The sequence below is a fragment of the Apodemus sylvaticus genome, chromosome 12 (assembly GCF_947179515.1).
Source record: "Apodemus sylvaticus chromosome 12, mApoSyl1.1, whole genome shotgun sequence".
In the NCBI taxonomy this organism is placed as follows: Eukaryota; Metazoa; Chordata; class Mammalia; order Rodentia; family Muridae; genus Apodemus; species Apodemus sylvaticus.
The window spans coordinates 11,074,321-11,094,144 of record NC_067483.1 but is presented as its reverse complement, the minus strand read 5'-3'; the positions used below and the strand labels follow the sequence as shown (position 1 = coordinate 11,094,144).

The 19,824-nt window shown below is 37.2% G+C and overlaps 1 protein-coding gene across 3 annotated transcripts in view; it reads left to right on the top strand.

The window, feature by feature from the left end:
- Positions 1 to 2,262: 2,262 nt before the first annotated feature.
- Positions 2,263 to 19,824, top strand: part of LOC127697757 (contactin-associated protein like 5-3) — an 826,357-nt gene continuing 808,795 nt past the window's right edge. For all 3 annotated transcript variants that reach the window (XM_052201048.1, XM_052201047.1, XM_052201046.1), the window contains exon 1: positions 2,263 to 2,344. In XM_052201048.1, the coding sequence (XP_052057008.1) occupies positions 2,263 to 2,344 (82 nt within the window). The remainder of the gene's footprint in view (positions 2,345 to 19,824) is intronic.

The following is a 19,824-nucleotide window of genomic DNA, read 5'->3' as shown; positions in this document are numbered from 1 at the left end:
CAGTGCTCCGAGCCTATAAGCCTAAGGTCTGGATGTTTGCAAAGTCTGTTTGACACTCTGTTCAGTGTCCAGTAGCTGGAAAGCCAGCATGTGAGACCAAAGGCTGTCAGGGGTTTATGGTGTAAAAATAAATCTGTGTGCTAAATAATGCTGGGGATAAGAGAGAGAAGCACAGGTAAGAGAGAGAAGCATTGACTTCTTATGTAGAAAGAGCCTGTAGATTCTAACTTGATTATAAACTTCACATAGAAGACATCATTACTGGTTCCTCATTTTGTTAACATTTGACAGGTATCTGGCCACTTCCCAATAAACACAAAATTAGTTGATCTATGGCAAAGCAAGAAAGTTCCCATATGCATACTAGAACCTAAAGAACCAAGAAACCCCAGAAAAAGCAACCAACACCTTTCTTTTCTGTTATGTATGTACATACAACAAGCCATGAGCTCACACCTGACCCTCACACACACTTGTCTCTATTCAACCTCCAGCCTCTGCCTTTTAAATTATGTTTTAAAACCTTTCTCTCTTATGCCAGTGAACCACCTTTATTCTTTGGAACCCATAGCACCAATGCCCTGCAGTACTTGTAAAATGAGTGTGCCAAGAGCAATCAAAGAGACATGCAGATGTGGATGTTCAGAAAATAATGGAGCTGTTATGTCCCTGAAAGGCTAAACCAGGAATCCCACTTAGATCAATATCAGTCAATCATCCATCCGTGCAGGGGAAATTGAGTTACACAATTCAAGCTTTCTTTGACCATGTGAAGTGAAGAAAAAAGCGTTAGGCATCAGGTTAGATCATTGACAAGTTCTGAACGGGAAAAATCCATCATCCTAAGATTCCACTCCTCTAGTCATCACTTCAACTTTGTTCAAAAACCTGATTTAAATGCCCCTAATTTGGGACAAAGGAAAAGAGAAGAGATAGGAGGTTAGGAGTGCTGGGAAGCTGGGATGCATAGATAGGAAGGAAAGAATATCCAAGATATACTTCACAGGCCAAGTGAAGCACAAAAAAAGAAAAAATATGCACAGAGGAAATATGGACATAGAAGACAAAGTGTGGAGCAGAAACTGAAGGAAAGGTGACCCAGAGACTGCCCCACCTGGGCTTCCACCCCATATACAGACACCAAACCCAGACACTGTTACAGATGCCGAGAAGTGCTCTCTGACAGGAACCTGATATAGCTGTCTCCTGAGAGGCTCTGCCAGATTCTGACAAATAGAGATGTGGATGCGCAGCCAATCACTGAGCTCAGCACTGAGTCCCCCAGAGCTCCCAGGGACTAAACCACCAACCAAAGAGTACACATGGAGCGACCTGTGGCTCCAGCAGCACATGTAGCATAGGAGGGCATCAGTGAGAGGAGAGAACCTTGGTCCTGTGAAGGTTCGATATCCTAGTGTAGGGGAATGCCAGGGCAGGAAGGCAGGACTGGGTGTCGGAGCACTCTCATAGAAGCAGGGAGAGTGAGGAGTGAGGATGGGATAGGGTGTTTCTGGAGGTGAAACCAGGAAAAGAGATAAAATAAAATAAAAGTTTAAAAAAGGGGGAGAGAGAGAGAGAGAGAGAGAGAGAGAGAGAGAGAGAGAGAGAGAGAGAGAGAGAGAGAGAGAGAGAGAGAGAGAGCCTTTTCTCTTTGCTTCCCCAGCAAGTAATCAAAGCTCCTGGCAGCAGAGCTGTCTGCTTGGGACTTGCCATAGACCAAGGACCCGCCCAGGCCACACTTTCAAGTCAGCACTGGGCGGGCTCGGACGCAGCCAGCTCGGTCGGGGGCGGGGCCATACAGAGGGTTCCTGGAATGAGCTGTCTGCCACTCTGGTGCTGAATACAGCTTTAGAGTACAAATGAAGTGCTTTCTTTTGTTGGTGGAACTGGGTGCTAAGAGCTGCACTCCTGTTTGGATCTGACCCTTAAAGGAAGGGGATTCGGCGGAAGAGGAGGCAGGCCAGGAAGGCAAGCACAGAAAGTGACAGTTGCAGAAACTATAAACGTTGATTGGAGTTCGCATCTCCGAGGAAGCGCTGAAGCAGGATGGAGTGAAGGAGAAGAGGGGGGGCCAGGGGGTGGGAGGGGTTCAGGCTGTGCGGAGAAGAAACAGTGAGAGAGGAAGAGAACATATACATCACACACAGGCTGTGAGAAAAAGAAACATCGAAAGAGAAAGAGAAATAAAATAGGAAAAGAAAAAAATCAAGGTTCGTGCCGTGATTTTGGGATTCCACTGGAAGTGATCGCTCACTGGGGGAAATGGATTCTGTACCAAGACTGAACAGCGTTTTTACTCTGGTGCTCTCTGGCTTGTGGAATTTTGGATTAACAGCGACAAATTGTGAGTACTTGGAAATGGGGCCGGGAAGGAAGGTGGGATAGGACTCTCCCCAGAAAAAGTATCTACTGTTTGACAGTATATGCTCTGTGTAAAAGGAAAGAGCAGGGTGAAAACATAAAAAGTCTATTTTAACCATTCTAACCATTCCAAAAGTCAGCAGAGCTCTAATGAGCTTGCTTTGCTGGATTGCCTGCCCTTCACTGGAATCATAAAGTTCACTTAGGCTAGCTCCACTAGGCAGACCGAGAGTAAGCCTCAAAGAGCAGAGACAGCTCCGGAGTCACCAATGTAGGTGATAATGGGAGACTGCAGCTCCAAAGGATTTGAAATGTTCCCGGATCACTTCTACCTCTACTTCCACCCTAAGCCCATAGATCTTTCCACTGCCTTAGGTCTAAGGTTTCAAATGGGAGCAGTTTGTAACTTCTTTTTAAGGGGTTTGGGAATTTGGGCCTAAGAATCGCAGCCCAAATGTAGTTACACCAGGAGAGTAATGACTGTCTTATTACAGGAGTGGGGCTTTTAGTACACACACCCTCCAAATCCTGGTGCCAGTGAAGGAATGAGTATGCAGTGTGATACCCATATTTCGACTCCTGCAAGAAGAGAAACATAATTCAAAAGGAAGTAATATTTGACTTCTAGAAATCTGCCGCCATCACTACATATTTATAAAATCCAGTTTGTCAAACTTGAAAAAAAATCAGTAAAACTGTGAAAGATTCAAGCTCAATTGCCCAGTTGTGTTTTTGTGCAGTTCAAGGGAAGTTTTTTGCTTCTCTGGGAACTCCTGAATGAGAAAGAATGCAATTAAGCCATCTGTGTCCTTTGCAAGGGTAGATTACCATAGTCCCTCAAGTTTCTGTTTGTTCCCTCATTTTTTACTACTACACTGAACCTCTGAAATATTATCCTGATTCGATCAACTTAATTATATTTTATTATTCATGTTATCAGAATCAGTAACACAAATAGAAATAGAGAAGACTTACTACGGAGGATCCTTCTGCATGATTTTAAATCCTTAGAGGCTCTCATCATAGAATTTGCATTCCAGAAGGAAGACAGGTGGATAGATGTTAAAAATAGAGTCAGTGTTTCTGTCATCTAAAGATTGGAAAACTCATAACTTATAATTGTAACATTTTCTTAAAGGTCGTCTTATAAAGAAGGATAAAAGAGGCTACCCTCTCCATCTGGTGGGGATAAGTTAGTAAATTGTTTTACATGACATTTGGAGGCAAGTTGCAGTCAAGTACTTTTAATTCTCTGTTCTGCTTTCTCCTCCTTCTTTCCTGCCCCTTCCTTCCTCTGTTGTCCTTTCCTCCTCCACCTCTTCTTCCACTCTTCTCCCTGAAATTATTCCCAAGTTGGCAAGAGAAAGACCCAAGAGTCTTAGTCAGGATAAATAATTTTTGCTACTGAGTTTGTTTCTCTACCTTCTGGAACACTAGAGGTCAGTGTTGTCTGATTGCTGCAGAGGTGTGACTCTGATCTGTGTTTTCCCTTGGTACACAATGTTAAATGGAGAGAATGAATAGTTTGAAGATCCAAAAGTTGGAAGTGAAGGATAAGGTTGAAATGGATAAAGTACATGACTTTGGCTTCTTCAAGTATCATCCTTCTTGAAAATTCCTTCTTGGAGCCATATCTTCTATAAGTTAATTCAACTATCGTCAATGTATTTTGATAATGTACATAAAACTACATCGCATGGGTTTAAGACTTCAGTCTGTCATAGCCAAAGTAGTTACAAAGTTTGCTGAAGGCATTTAAAAAGAAAGTTGCTGATAATGATCTTTAGAATTTCAACTGACAGTTGCACCCTCTACTTTCAAGCAACCTAGCAACTGAGTAAGTGTTGTTTGTATTTTATAGTCTGTATTCTTAAGGACCACCGGTGGAAGTTTACTGTACTGTGAAAGCTGTAAACATATAGTAAACAATTATTTTTTAGCAATCACATATTTGGAAATCTATGTGTATTAGTGGTCATCTGAGTCTATAAGGCAAAGCCTCTCAAGGTAATCTCAACTATTTCTCAGCTTCTCTAGGCTGTTAAGCACAAATTTTATTCACCAAATGTAGATATTAGATTTGCAATTGATGTACAGTCCACTCCCATTCATATACATGATTTCATGTATTTGAGAATTCCTTTCCAAGGAATTTTATTTTTTATTTTATTTTTTATTTGATTTGTGGGAAATTTTAAAATTTATTTTCCCTAAATTTTAAAGAGTACCCAGTGTCCTTAGTAATGGCAGCCTTGAAGACATACTGTGTGCCCAGGTTTTTCCATGGTGAACAGTTATAGTTGTAAAGTTGTAGTGTGCAGGTTCTTAAAAAATAACTTTTTAATTAACTTGATGTTGCTCTTATTACTGTAGTGTGTATCTCATTGTATGCATGTTTGATTTTCTCATACTCTGTCTCAAACATGGCATTCATTCTACAGGGAAAAATTCATAGTTCCCAATTACAAATATTATAAATCTCTAATTAAGAATAATGAAAACAAAGTCAAGCTAAAAATGCACCAGCCATAATATAAATACTATGAATCTGTGGTAAGAAACCAATTACCTACCAGTAATAAAATCCTCTGGATATTCCCCCATTGTAGACTTTCAGGATATTATATAGCTACAGTGTATACATTGGTCTTATCCTGAGGGAACTGGTTAATTATGAATATTGATATATACCACTGTAACATAAAAATTGAAATAAACTTCTTTGACACAGGTATGACTTAAGAGATTGAATAATTTAGACAAGATGACATCATGTAAGAAGTTCTAATATCAGTGATATCTCAGAGTAGAGGTCAAATACCTATTATTGTCCTTTCCAGACAGAAAGGACAGAAAAACACAGCCAGCAATTGAGATAGGTGTCTACTCCAAATTGTATGACAGCAAAATATTTTACTAAGGGTACTCATTTATGATTAGGCAAGTTAAATTTTGTCATGACAGGAATATTGGGTCTCAAACAGGGGGACTGCTTGTGAAACACATGTATAAATATTGTTAGTATCATTTTTAAAAGAAACATACTGCATGGTGTAATTTTTATTTTATTATAGTTTATTTTATATTTTTTTAAAAACCAGCATAATCACAAAGTACCTCTCTGAAGTTTATTGCTACTCATTGTTATATCTACCAGAGATTTTAAATAAGAATATAAAAGTGCCTGTTTTAGATTTTTCTTGCATGTTGGATTTCAAAAGATCTTCAAAAATATTGATCATGATTGTAAAGAGGTATGCAACCTTGAATTACCAGAAGATTGTTAACAACCCAAATGGTTGAATGATACTGTGATTGTGTTGTTCTTTGGGGTGGATAATGACAGTACAAAGATTCCTTGGTCTTCTATAGCTACTAGAAGTAAGGGAACCCTGTAATGCTCACTTGGTAGAATCTGAAAACTATTCCTATTTTCAAACTACCTCATTTTGATCTTGAATGATCAACATGAAATTGCTTTCCATATTCTTCACATTAGTCCTATTTCTAAAGGAAATTAACAATTGTAACTATAAAATAAGAATTAAGAAGTCTAGGAGGGATTTCATAATCAAGGAGATGACTTAGGAGAAGATAAATATCTACTGAAGCATCTCTGCTCTCACCTGCATTCTTCTAGGAAGTGGCCACCTTCCCAGTTGTAGTCTTCCCTTTTATCTGTCCATCATTTAACAAGCCTCAGTTTCTTTGATGAATCATTTTACTTTCCTGTGTCCATTTATCATAAAATGATCAGAGTTTTGAACCATCTGTAAATTTTTAAGGGTTAATTCAATGGTTTTCACCTGATAACCCAGACTATGATGAAATATGACTCGTGTGTAATAATTATTCACATCAGATGGGAAGGCGGGCTCGTTTTAGTTCCTAATAAAGCAGAAAACAATGGCATTTTAAAAATTTTAAGGAGAAATTGCATTGTACTCATTGGAAACCATACTGACTTCTTTTTTCATTTAAAAAGGACCCTGATTCATACATTAAAACACTGCCACCATTGCCTGGTGACCTTATAAAATTTATTCATTTCCCCTAATAACATGGTTTGTGGAGTGAAAGCTTGGGTTTAATTATTATGACAATGGTTAGTTTTAATATGTCCTCCTTGTTACTTCTTGCTTATTTTATTTATGTGTGTTTGAAATCAGTGCACTTAAAAACTGGATTAAAACCATTTTAAAACACAAATATCTTTGCAACAAAGTATCTTCCAAATCATGTAATTAGGCACTTGTGATACCTTATCATTATAAAATGCAGAAGTTAGGTTCTTCCTGGTTATTTCATCTATGTGTGTTTGAGATCAATGCACTTCAAAACTGGGAAGCAACTATTTTTACCTCCCTTTAAAACACAAATGTCTTGTCACTAGCTAGTAGTTTGTATAGTGTTTGTAGGAATTTGGCAAAGGCTCTCTAAGATTAGCCTTCTAACCTGAGCTTGAAGAAGGGCATAAACTAGCAGTTTCCCACAAGCATGACTCCTGAATCTTACTTGAAAAAGGAAGATACCTAAAGCATTCATATTAAGACTTGAAGCACAAATGTACATATAACATTGTTCAATGAAAAGCTCTGAATTTACATATTTTTATACTTTTTATTTAAAAGTTTGATAAAGGATGATGAAAATCTTAGGAAGGAATTTAGAATATCCTGATTTATCCACACCACACAAGGACTGGCCAATGCCTGAAGGGCCACTTCTGCTGACATTCTGTACCAAACAGTGGTCAGTGTCAGGCCAATGTTCTGCTCAGGTAGTTCTATGAAGGCTGATCATGCATAGCATGGTGAAAGCTGTGATTTGGCTTTGTATAATCTAAATATCATTGCCAATATCTCTCCTAATAAAATTTGGAATTTTATATTTTACAAGCAAACCATATTATCTCACATATCTTGGATTTATTTGTTTGCATTGCTTATTAATTTGACCTACAGTACAATTTTCTCAAAATTTCTTCATTATCTGCCAACTGCACACACACACACACACACACACAAGCACACATTTTCTAGTTTGGGATGTGCTGGAAATATCTGGGAGTATTTAGGAACATGGGAGGGAAGAATGGAGACAGTAAGAATCAAGACATACATATATGTATGAAATTGTCACAGAATAAATCAAATATATGCTTGAATTTTTTCAGTCTAGGTTAAGTGCCCCTATTTATCTCTTTTTTTGTAGCACTTTCTGTAATCTCGTTGCCTCAAATAAGATCCATTGCCTCTTTTTCAGGTTTTATTTGAATTACTATATTACTAAATTACTGAACAAGCAGGTGAATGAGGAATGATTTTATGATTTTCTAGCAAGAGTTTTCGATCTTAGACTCAGATTTTTCGACTCAGATTTTTCTACTCCGTATTGGCTGAATCTTGCTTTTAAGATGTGATTAGTTCATGTTGCTATTTCAATAACTATTATTTCTCACTCTTGTGGAAATTACAAATAGAAGTCATCTGTAAAATGAAACATGTTCAGATTGCCTTGCCAGTGCTACTGCCTGGTATTTATTTATTTTGTTGTTTTATTCTTTGCAGAGCAGGCCAATATTGGGCATAACATTACGTGCAAACTGAAAAAAATAAAAGTAAAAGCGAAAACCTTTTTAGCCTTCTGAATGTACTATAAATTTGAGATTATTTTTAAAACTTTCTTTATGCTATATTTATGAATATTTTCTCCATAATCTGCAAACTAAGTACTCAATTGCTGTAATAAATTTCTCTCATTGCTTTAGATTTGATATAAAGAAGCACTTGGATTCTTTATGCTAGATTATGGACCAATTTTTTGTTTAAGGGCAAATTTATTTCATTACTCTTGTAAAATGACTTTGAGACAGCTATGTCATTTTCTTAGATATGGTCAAAAAGGTATAAGTGTTTGGAGTTGGTACATGTTACTCATCTGAAGAACTTGCCAATGAACTTAGTTTCAAGTATATTTTCCTTCTTAAAATTCAGTTTCTATATAGTAGGAAAAGTGTGGTAAGCTGTTAAGTTATACTACATGACCTCATTGTACAGCGAAAAACTTGGCAGTCAGGAGAATAATTTGTTAGTCACGTCAGGGTAAAATGTTGCAACACAGGTAAGTGTTGGTGCTATGGACGACATGCAGTGGGAATTTTCCACTGACTAAAGCATCTACATGTTCTCTTGAGGAGTGTAAACCTGAAGATGAGGCTTGAGCAAACTCAGTCAAATAAAAGAGGGGTGTGCTGCGTATTGATAAAGGGACAGAGGAGTAGGCTAGCATGGATTTTTTTCCTTAAAATTGAAAGTATGCAGCTTCACTGTGAAGTTTTAATTTTAAGGATGCAATTATTTTTAGGCACAAGAGTATTTTGCTTCCATGTAAACATATACATATTCATATGCACTACCACATATGCCTTTTGCCAGCAGAACCAAGTATTAGACAGCTATTAGACACCATAGAACAAGGAATTAAAGGAAGTTGTGAACCACATTGTGAGAGACAGGAACTTAAAAATCAAATTAGCATGGTAAAATTTTAATTTTTCCTCCTTTAAATTTTGTGTGTGTATGTCCATGTGTGAACATGTTTGTTTGTGCCTATGGATACTACAGATAAGACTATATCTTATCTTTAAGAATGTTATATTGCTTCCTTAAGACAAGTTCTCCCATTTTTCTGAAGTTCACCAGTTTTTCTTGGCAGGCATTAAGTTAGTCCTAGGCATCCTCTGGTGCTGGGATTACATTCACATTACTAACAAGCAGAAATATTATTTTAACAGTGTGCACACAAGTTTTCATGTTGTGTGTTCCTTGTGTGCATTTGAAGTTTATGCTTACCACAGTGTGTAATAAGTCATAACCAACAGTGTGGAATTGATTCACTCCTTTCACCTTTAGGTGGATTTCGTTTAACAGTTCTGTTTACTGTGCTCACATGGTCAGCACTTTTATGGTGTAAGCCATCTTAAATACCCCATATTTGATTTTTTATGAGTGATAAGTATCAAAGTCAGGTTTTAAAGCTTTCCAGGTAAGAATAATGCCGATACTTCCCAGAAACCTTATAATTTAAGGATTAATGATGCTCAGAACAGAATAGAACAAAGTGTTGGTAAGAAACCTAGATGAGATGATTACAGCATCTCAGGTAAGAGCTAGTAAGGAACCCAAGAAAGACATTTGGAAGTACTGCTCACACAGTTCTTCAAAGAGAATAATGACAAAGAAAATTAAGGCACAGGGACCTTATGAGCTACTAAGGACACAAAAGCCCATATTTGCATCTAAAATGTCCTCAGCAAATGGTTCAATTGTTTGTGACAAATGAGAGAAATAAATGCTCAAGAGGTGGTCAGTGCTCTAAAGTGAAGTTCTTTTCTGATATAGAGAATGGCCATATTCAGAACACAACACATTTCATAGATGCATCATACCATATATCACACACTGCCTGTATCCATCACTCTGATGCAATCTTCTAATCTACAAATTCCATTGGTTTCGTTCAGTGAAATGTGAAGTAGACATTAAGGAATGTGTAATTAGTTCTCAATACCATGGATTCTGGCCCCTTCAAAAGGAAATTGATAAGGGATCCCTTTAGTTATCTACTATGTGGAAAGAAAATTTCAAGAGTTGAATTTTTCAGGATGATGTGCTATTTTTAGTAATTGATCTTCAAAAATAAATCCCAATGTTTCTATACTGACTTCTTGTCTTTATGTATATTCTTTAAGTGTCTCTGCTGAATCAGTTGAGCTTTTCAGTGCAGCACCACTAGTAGTAAAGACATAAAAAGAACAGAAATGCCAACAAAATTGTGTGTGTATCATTTTTATCAGTTTATATTTGTAGCAGAAATATTCCTTTCAAGAATGCCCAAGTAAAAGAGTTTAAGCTACTTTGCAGGACTCAGTAGATCATTCAGTAACTAAAGTCCTTGTTTTTTGAGGACCTGATCTTGATTCCATAGCACCCACATAGAGCTGGATGTAGTATTATTCTTATGTGACCGCACTGTTCTTAAGGCATCTAACCTCCACAAGTCTACCAAAGTATGTGTAAGATTCCTCTCCATACATGAACACACAGAAGAATCACATGCATATCCACAAACATCATACATTTTGCATGCATATACACACAGTACAGAAAAAGCATATACAAACATACAAAGACAAGCATTGCATAAAATATACACATATGCAAATGCATGAAGTAATGAGTCAGTTTGCAGAGAGAATAGTATTTAGTTGGCACTCTTTGGCCTCTGTGCATGAATGTAAGTTTCCTTCTTTCTGTTATTCTTTCCTACCTGACACCATTTGCCTTTCCTTGGTCTCTAGTCCTTTTTCTGTGAGGTCATGTAGCCTGTGCATTATGGATGTCTTCCCCTGAACTTATGGCTGTGTAGAGGTTGTAGGAGAAGATTTGAGAATCTGCTGGATTTCAGCTCTGATTTGTTATATACTGTTTGTGTAGTCACCATATATTATGCTTTCCAGCAAGTTCTGTTGCAGCAGAGACTTGCCACTGATCATTCACCATCAAGACACTTCACAATATCCACCCAGTTCTATTACTCTGACCTGCCTGTCTCTAAACCACATCTCTTGGTTTCAGTAATTCCACAAATCCATAATTACAGGAAATACCTTCCAATTCATAGAAATTAGACATGCAGGGTCCATTAGAAGAGAAACTACAAGAGCAATCTGTAATGAACACTGGAATACTTGGTAGGACAGATTGTCCAGGTAACAATACTAAATATAAGAAACAGGGGAGGAAATGTTCTGAGCTGAGAAAAAAATATGAGTTTAGGCATGTATAGGATAGGAGAACTATCTCCACCATCTACACAAAATGTGGGTGTTGACCATCGCCATTATGTTCCTGCTCAGTGTATACAGGTTTCATCCTCTTCAGGTTTAATCTTAATATTTCTGATCTTTCAGCTGTCCTCTACATTGTACGTACTTTCTCCTCAAATCTCCCTCTTCATACCTTGCTTCCTTCTCAATACTCTTTGTTTCTGTCTTTTCTCCATCTTCTTCTTGATTTATTTCCTGTTTATTAAGTGGCAGTTTTACACCTTGTGTCCTAAGCTATTCATTTTACTGATGTCTCATTAAAATATCATATCAAGAATCTAAGGCAAACTGTGTGAATTTGAATGGCACAGCATCCAGTGACTAATGAAGTTTATAATGTTAAATTTTTTTATCTTATATATTCAGACACATTTGGATTTAGCTTGATGTTATTTTTTTATGATTCAAATATTTTTCTCAAGTCTTTAATTAATTGATAAGCCCAGTGTATTCCTTAGCCCATAGCAGAGAACTATAAGCATTAGGGAATGTCCTTCACTTTTTTCTGTCTGTAGGTTTGTGCCTTCCAAGCTAACTGTATTAGAGAGGCCATTGTCTGTCCCTTTATGTTAGAACAGCAGTTTGCTTAATTTCCCATTGTCCACTGTTATTGATCAGTAAACTGTAGATTATGGTCAATAAATTATAGAAAATAGACTTAATTCACAGAAACAGGCAGACACACTAGCATTTTAGTAGACAGAAATAGAGCTTTGAGGTTATACTATTCCCCCAAATGATTCTACAACCCCATCTGAGCCTCTATTACAATCATCTGGGAGAGATGAGCTCCTCCTCTCCTCTGGCTTCTGGCACATTGAGATTTGTGTATGACCTGGACTGATGTTCACAAAGACTGTCAACAAGGGTAGGATATTTTCTGATCAGGAAGCAATGAAAAGAAAATTAACATTTCTCCTTCTACAGCCATTAGCAATATTTAGGCAAAATCAGAAGTACTATGAATGCATATTGGAGTGGTGAAGAGAGAAAGAGAGAGAGTGAGAGAGAGAGAGAGAACATATTAATCAGTGTGTCCTTGTGAGGATTTCAGACATCCACCCCATTCCAACTTGACGAGGTTTCACTTTGTCCCTTACTTCAGTCATTGAAAAAGAAGATAGAGGATTTTGTACTCATCACTGCGGAAGTGTTGTTAGCTTAGCTGAATAGAAAACTGAATCAAGATCATATCCTGTAAGGTGTTGCAGTGGGACTTCAATCTACTCTCCATATATCCATAATTTTAAATCTTATATATATATATATATATATATATATATATATATATTGCCTGAACCACAGATTATATCTTTCTATGACATTTTCATGGTCAGGACCAACCTGTTAAAATAGAAGTGCAGTTTGCACTGTCAGCACCTACTGTCCCTGTTGATCAATTTGTTTTTGGTTATTAACTTGATGAGATTTATAAACACCATAGAAATGACCTTCCAGTCATGCCTATATATAATTTTCTAGGCTGTGTTGATTGAGTTGGGAAGACTCATTGCACATATGGATGGTGTCTTCTCATGAACTTGGTTTCTGGACTGAATAATAAAAATGAAAGAACAATACGCATCAGCATTCATTGTTCTGTGTTTGACCAAGGACACCATGTGACCAGCCATTTCACCATCAACATGTCTTCTCCACCAGGATGGATTGCACCATGGAACTATACACTCAAAAAAAACCCTCCTCAAGTTTTTTTTTTTTTTTGAGGGGAGGGGAGGCCAGGAATAAATTACAGTTACCAGAAAATAAGAAATTCTAAGAAATTCTCTTACCTATTTAGTGTTCACAGAAAAATTTTCCAACTAAAGACTTTCATTGCTCTAGGATATACATACTGTTCATAGAACTAATTCATTGGCATTCTGGCTTTATTTTCCCTGAAATTCTTCACTCTTAAACATGTAGCACTGTTCAAAAATCCATGCCATGGAATATTCTAAGTGTTTATCTGCTGATGAATAGTGAGTACATGGGAGGGCAGAAATTGCAAAGTTCTACCCAATGTCACTCTTCTTCATCCTTGATCAGGTGGCAGTGAAGGATCTTGACTGACAGCCACAAATCATGTATTTGGTAATGAGAGATGGTCCTTATAGCTAGTAGCTCTCATCATCAGCTTTGTGAAGAGTTAGACCTATAATTTTTTTGCTTTCATTTCAACGTCTCACAAGCTTGGTTTCCTGCATCTTATTTTTCAATTTCAATTGCCTACCTTGGACATGCTTCCCAAAGTACTAGGAAATCTAAAAATACATTGTTAAACATCCTGTTATTTGGGAACATACCTCGGTTCTATTAATTTTTATAGACAAGAAATGTCTTTGCTTATTCTCTTAACCACAAAGAGAGGAATTAATATTTTGTTATACACTTTAAAACATATTTGAGAAGGGTGATTCCATAAATAATGAAACTTTTTTTTAAAAGAAGAATATTTGCCATTTCTAGATGAAATTCTATATAGATATTCAGTACTTAAATAAATTACAAAGTGCTGGTTTGGAGAAAATGGGACACCAGAATTAGATATTTCAGCATTTCTTTCTTATTATTCTTTAAGGAAGAATAAAATGTGAAGTTCTCCACATTTTAACATGATGTTCATCCCTTTCTTATTTCTCTCTGTGCTTGAGTGTGTTTGAGAGCAAGCTTATAGAGGTCAGAGGGCAATATTGGTCCCCACCTTACACCTTGTATGAGACAGATTATATCTCCTCTGACTATACCAGGCTGACTTGCCTGTGTGTTTGCAGGGATTCTGCTGACTCTCTGTTCCATCTCTCTATAGTCATTCTGAGTTTGTATGTGAGCTATGATGTCTGACCATACATGCTTTATGTAAATTCCAACCAAGTTATCAGACTTTCTTAATAAGTGCTTGCACTTCTATATAATTTCCCTAGCCCTACCTAATTCTTATTTGCAAGAATATAATTTCATAATTATATAAATATAATCATATTTTTAAAGTTTTATAGAAAGAGTGTAGAAGTTATCATTATTCATACAATGATTTCTTGGTTGGGTTGGAGCAGCAGGGCCACTCTGCGAGCACCACACTGTACCTGTTTGCAGTGGTCACTGACTGTGTGATAAAGTTATTAATATGATCTCTGCCTGAAGTTATATTAAGTAATTAGGAAAAATTTCCTGATGTTATTGATATAATAACCATATATGCTTTTGTGATAAGATATAATGTTTTAATTAATGCATGCATCATTTTGTAATCATACCAGGAGATATCAGCTGATTTTAAGTACTAATCATTTATCTGTTAGTTGCCAAATATTAGAAAATTCTGCAATTTGTAACTGTACAGTGGGATCCACAAGCTATCAATATAATATTGTGCATTTCAGATATCTAGAAGAGAAAGTCCTATTTTTATTTTTAACCCACAGGAATTCTAATTTTCTCTTGCTGCTATGTATACGTGTCATCCTATTGCGATTTAGTGATCTGTAAAGATAGCAGCTCATCAAAAAAGTGCCTTCTCAGCTTGTTCCCCTAGATTGCAGTCAAGAGCTATTTTTATGTGAAGGAATTACCTTGTAAAGACACTTGAATTATCTACCTACATTCCTGGCACCCTCTTGGGACCTTCTCAAAGGAAGAGATCTCATGCTAACTATGATTAAATTGACCATGTTTAGCACAGTGAATGGCAAAATAACTTTTTGATAAAACTGAAGCACAAACACATTGAAAGAAACTCTAGCCCAGGCAGCAAGAAGTCATCCAGGACATGTGGGGCACCATATATTTTCTCATTCATGTTTGCATTGGGGTAAGAAATGAGCCTTGGACCATCATTAACAAGAATTCCTCAGTTCTGTTTTCTACTTATTAGTGTGTTTGAAAGAAAAGACTAACACAAATTAAATCTACTGTTGCAAATCTACATTTGGTCTTAGTCCTTGATTCTAGTCCAAGTGCTAATTTTCATCACACACTTAGTGCTTGCTCTGAGCAACATCTTTCAAAGCATTTATCTATTAAGATCTTCACTGTCCTCACTCCTCCATTTAGAGGATTCCAAATTAGACATGTTCGGCTTTACCAGAATCTAGTGTTATTGATAATGAAAATTTACCATAGTATATAATATTTTATAAATAATTAGAAAATTAATGTGATACATATATACATACCTATGTGTTATACAATTGTCTTAAGGTGGTGAGATATATGTGTAGGTCATGTACTTTACCATGTGGGTTTGTGTACAGGTTTATGGATTTTTGTTTCCTTATGTTTATACCAATGAGCAGAAGACAGACATGGACATTTGGTATCTTCTTCAACTGTTCTGCATTTATTTTTTTAGACAAGTCCTTTAAGCCTGGAGCTCAATAATTTGTCTATGCAAAATTATCTTTCTCCATAATGCCTGCTGCTGGGTTTGGGGACATGGACTGATTCGCCGAGGTCTCAATTCCTCATGCTTGTGTGACAGTCACTTACATGCTTAGCCATCTCCATAGCATATGTGCCTTGTTTTCAATGTATTATTAGTTTCTATATGGTAGACATACCTAATGGAGATGCATAATTGGCAAAATTTTTACATAAACAGTTTTTTCTGGTGACTGGGAGAATTATAAGACCCCAAAGGCAATATTGACGCAGATTTCCTTTGTGAATATTTACCTCTCCAGACCAGGAGTTAAAATGGGCATTTGCATAAAAATGATAACTATTTATTTTTGAAATATAATGTTTTACCAAGAGATTGGAAGTTGTGGAGTCATGTGACACTATGTTTGTGTTGTTTCAAGATGGTTTTGCAAAAGCCTGCCTTGCATTCAGATTTACTGGGTTTCTTTTATAAGTTATTTCATCCTGTAGTATTTTCTAGCTAACAGGGAGAACGTGAATCTAAATACACTCTGCTTGACATTTTAGTAGTTAGAGCAGGAAGTGATATTTATTTGTGCTTAATTTTGTTTTCAGGAAATGACAGATCAACTCTAATACTAATATAGTGACTACAATGTTTTCCATTAATTTATGATACTGATTTGTTTTTTTATGTTAACATGAAAATATGTTAGTCCCTGTTAACATGTTTTATGGTTATATCAGTATGGATCTGGGTGTGTTTGTGTGTGTGTGTGTGTGTGTGTGTGTGTGTGTGTTTTGTCTATGTTTCTGTGTGCATGTGTGGTGTATTTCTTAATGTGTGCATCTGTTTTTCTTAGTGTGCATGCATGTGTGTCTTTCTATCTTTCTCTGATTCAGTCTGTCTGTCTGTCTGTCTCTCTTTCTCTATGTGTGTGTGCATATGTTATAATGTTCACATATTTACTTTGAGAAGTTAATATTTGTTGTCTTAGCAGTAAAAGCACTTTCTGCCAATATTGCAACATGAAACCCATCTGTGAACCCCACATTGTGGAAAAAGAAAGTAGATTCTTGAACTTTATCCTTGGACCTCTCCACACATTCTGTGGCATATGGACATAAATGCACAAATGGAATAACCATTCCTTCTAAGGAATACTTTTATCACTTACTTTCTTTGTGGTATTGACTAAATGACTACCAGAAACAAAGTTAAGGAGGAAGGACATTGCTTATAGTATCACACATTCAAACTGGACCAGAAGATATGATAAAAACCTGTGACTAAGACCTCTCTTCTCCTCACATCCTCATAAGACAGAAAGCAGATAACAGACAGAAAATAAAATCAGACTATTAAACCTCAAGGGTACATCCTCCATTTATGATCTGTCTTCTTAAGGTTCCCCAAATTCCCCAGAGTGCCACCTGCAGCTAGTAAGCAATTTATATGATTAGAAGAGATCATGTATTCATAGTGTATGCATTGGGAAGTGATAAAACATCTTCCTGGGAGCTGATTGTCTCCTACGTTTTTGTTTTTTTTTTTCTGAGACAGAGGCTGCCTTGTGGCCTTTGCCATTGCACTGCATATTCCAAGTCTCTGACTGACTCCCTTGTTTTCAATACTACATCTGTAGAATATTAGAATTATAGGTGTGTTGCATCAAATTTTGCTTTTTTTCAAAATGTTTTATTGTTATTAGATATTTTCATTATTTACATTTCAAATGTTATCTCCTTTCCTCATTTCTCCTCTGAAACCCCCTTCCCCCTGCTCACCAAGTCATAACTCCTGCTTCCCTGTCCTGGAATTCCCCTCCACTGGAGCACTGATCCTTCAAAAGACCAAGGGCCTCTCCTCTCATTGATGTCCAGCATGGCCTTCCTCTGCTACATATATGGCTGGAGTCATGGGTCCATCCATGTTTACCCTTTGGTTTGTAGTTTAGTCCCTAGAAGCTCTGGGCATGTTGGTTGGTTCATATTAATGTTCCTCCTAAGTGGCTGCAAACCCCTTCAGCTCATTAGGTCCTTTGATTAGCTCCTCCACTGGGGACCCTGTGCTCAGTCCAGTGGTTGGCTGACAGCATCCTCCTCATTATTTTTTAGGCACAAGCAAAGCCTCTCGGGAGACAACTATATCAGGCTCCTGTCAGCAAGCACTTGTTGGCATCTAGAGTAGTGTCTGTATTTGGATCTTTGGGATGGATCCCCAGGTAGGACAGTCTCTGTATGGCCTTTCCTTCAGTCTCTGCTCCACACTTTTTCTCTCTATCTCCTCCCATAGTTATTTTGTTATCCCTTCTAAGGGGAAGCAAACTATCCACAGTTTGGTCTTCTTTCTTCTTGAGCTACATGTGGTCTGTGAATTTTATCTTGGGTATTCAGAGCTTCTGGGCTAATATTCACTTATCAGTGAGTACAGATCATGTGATTGGATTACTGCATTCAGGAGGATAATTTCTAGTACCAACAGTTTACCTAAGAAGTTCATGAATTCATTGTTTTTAATAGCCAAGTAGTACTCCAGTGTGTAAATGTGCCACATTATTTTTGTATCCATTCCATTGTTGAGGGATATCTGGGTTCTTCCCAGTTTCTGACTATTATAAATAAGGCTACTATGTACAGAATGAAGCATGTGTCTTTAGTACATGTTTGAGCATCTTCTGGGTAGCTCGGTCTTTAGGTTGCACTATGTCCAATTTTCTGAGGAACCACCAAATTGATTTCCAGAGTGTTTGTAACAGCTTGCAATCCCACCAGCAATGGAGGATGTTTCTCTTTCTCCACATCCTTGCCAGCATATGCTGTCACCCGAGGTTTGATCTTAGTCATTCTGAGATGTAATATTATGGTTCTTTTGATTTACATTCTCTGATGATTAGGGATGTTGAGCATTTCTTTTTTTTAATTGGATATTTTCTTTATATATATTTTAAATGTTATCCCCTTTCCCAGTCCTCCCTTCTGAAAACCCCCTATTCTACTCCCCCCCCCCCCGCTTCTATGAGTGTGTTTCTCCACCCACCCAGTTCCCACTTCCCTGCCCTCAAGTCCCTACTCTGGGACATCTATGAAGCCTTCATAGGACCAAGGTCCTCTCCTCCCATTGGTGCCTGACAAGGCAATCCCCTGCTGCATATGCAGGTGGAGCCATGTGTTTTATTTTATTTTAACATTTCTTTAGATGCTTCTTTGCCCTTAGGGTTTTCTCATTTGCAATTTTTTGTATAGCTCTGTACTCCACATTTTCCCCATACAGTTGTTTCTCTAGAGTCTAACTTCTTGAATTCTTTGTATATAAAGGAATTATCCCTTTGTAGGATGTAGGATTGGTAAAGATCTTTATCCCAATCTGTTGGTTTCCATTTTGTCCTAATGAAAGTGTCCTTTGCCTTACAGAAGTTTTGCAATTTTATGAGGTCCCATTTCACAATTATTGAACTTAGAGCATAAGCTCTAGTGTTCAGAGTTGTGTTCAGGAAAATTTGCCTGTGCCCATGTGCTCTAGGCTCTTCTCCACTTTGTTTTCTGTTAGTTTCAGTGTATCTGGTTTTATTGGAGGTCCTAGATCCACTTGAACTTGAGCTTTGTACAAGAAGATAAGAATGAATCAATTTGCATTCTTCTACATGCTAACTGCCAGTTGAAGCAGGACAATTGTTTGAAAATGCTATCTTTTTTTTGGTTTTGTTTTTTTTTTGTTTGTTTGTTTGTTTTTTTGTTTTGCCATCCCAGATTTATTAAAATTCTTTATAATGGGACTGGAGATCCCAGAGGATCCAGGTTCCACTCCCAACTCTGTCACGGCAGTTCACAATTTTCTGTAACTCCAGTTTCAGGGGATCTGATGACCACTTCAGACCTTTTTGGGTACTAGGCACCAACATGGTCCACATACTGTAGGCAAAACGTCATATTTGTAAAATGAAAACAAACCCCAAAACTTTTTATAACTTCACATGTACACAAACTGTCCATTGCATGCTTTCTCCTGAGGGTAAATTTTTTTTATTCGATATAATTTTTTATTTACATTTCATATGATTTCCCCTTTTCTAGCACCCCACTCCCCAAAAGTCTCGTAAGCCCCCTTCTCTTCCCCTGTCCTCCTACCCACCCCTTCCCACTTCCCCGTTCTGGTTTTGCCAAATACTGCTTCACTGAGTCTTTCCAGAACAAGGGGCCACTCCTCCTTT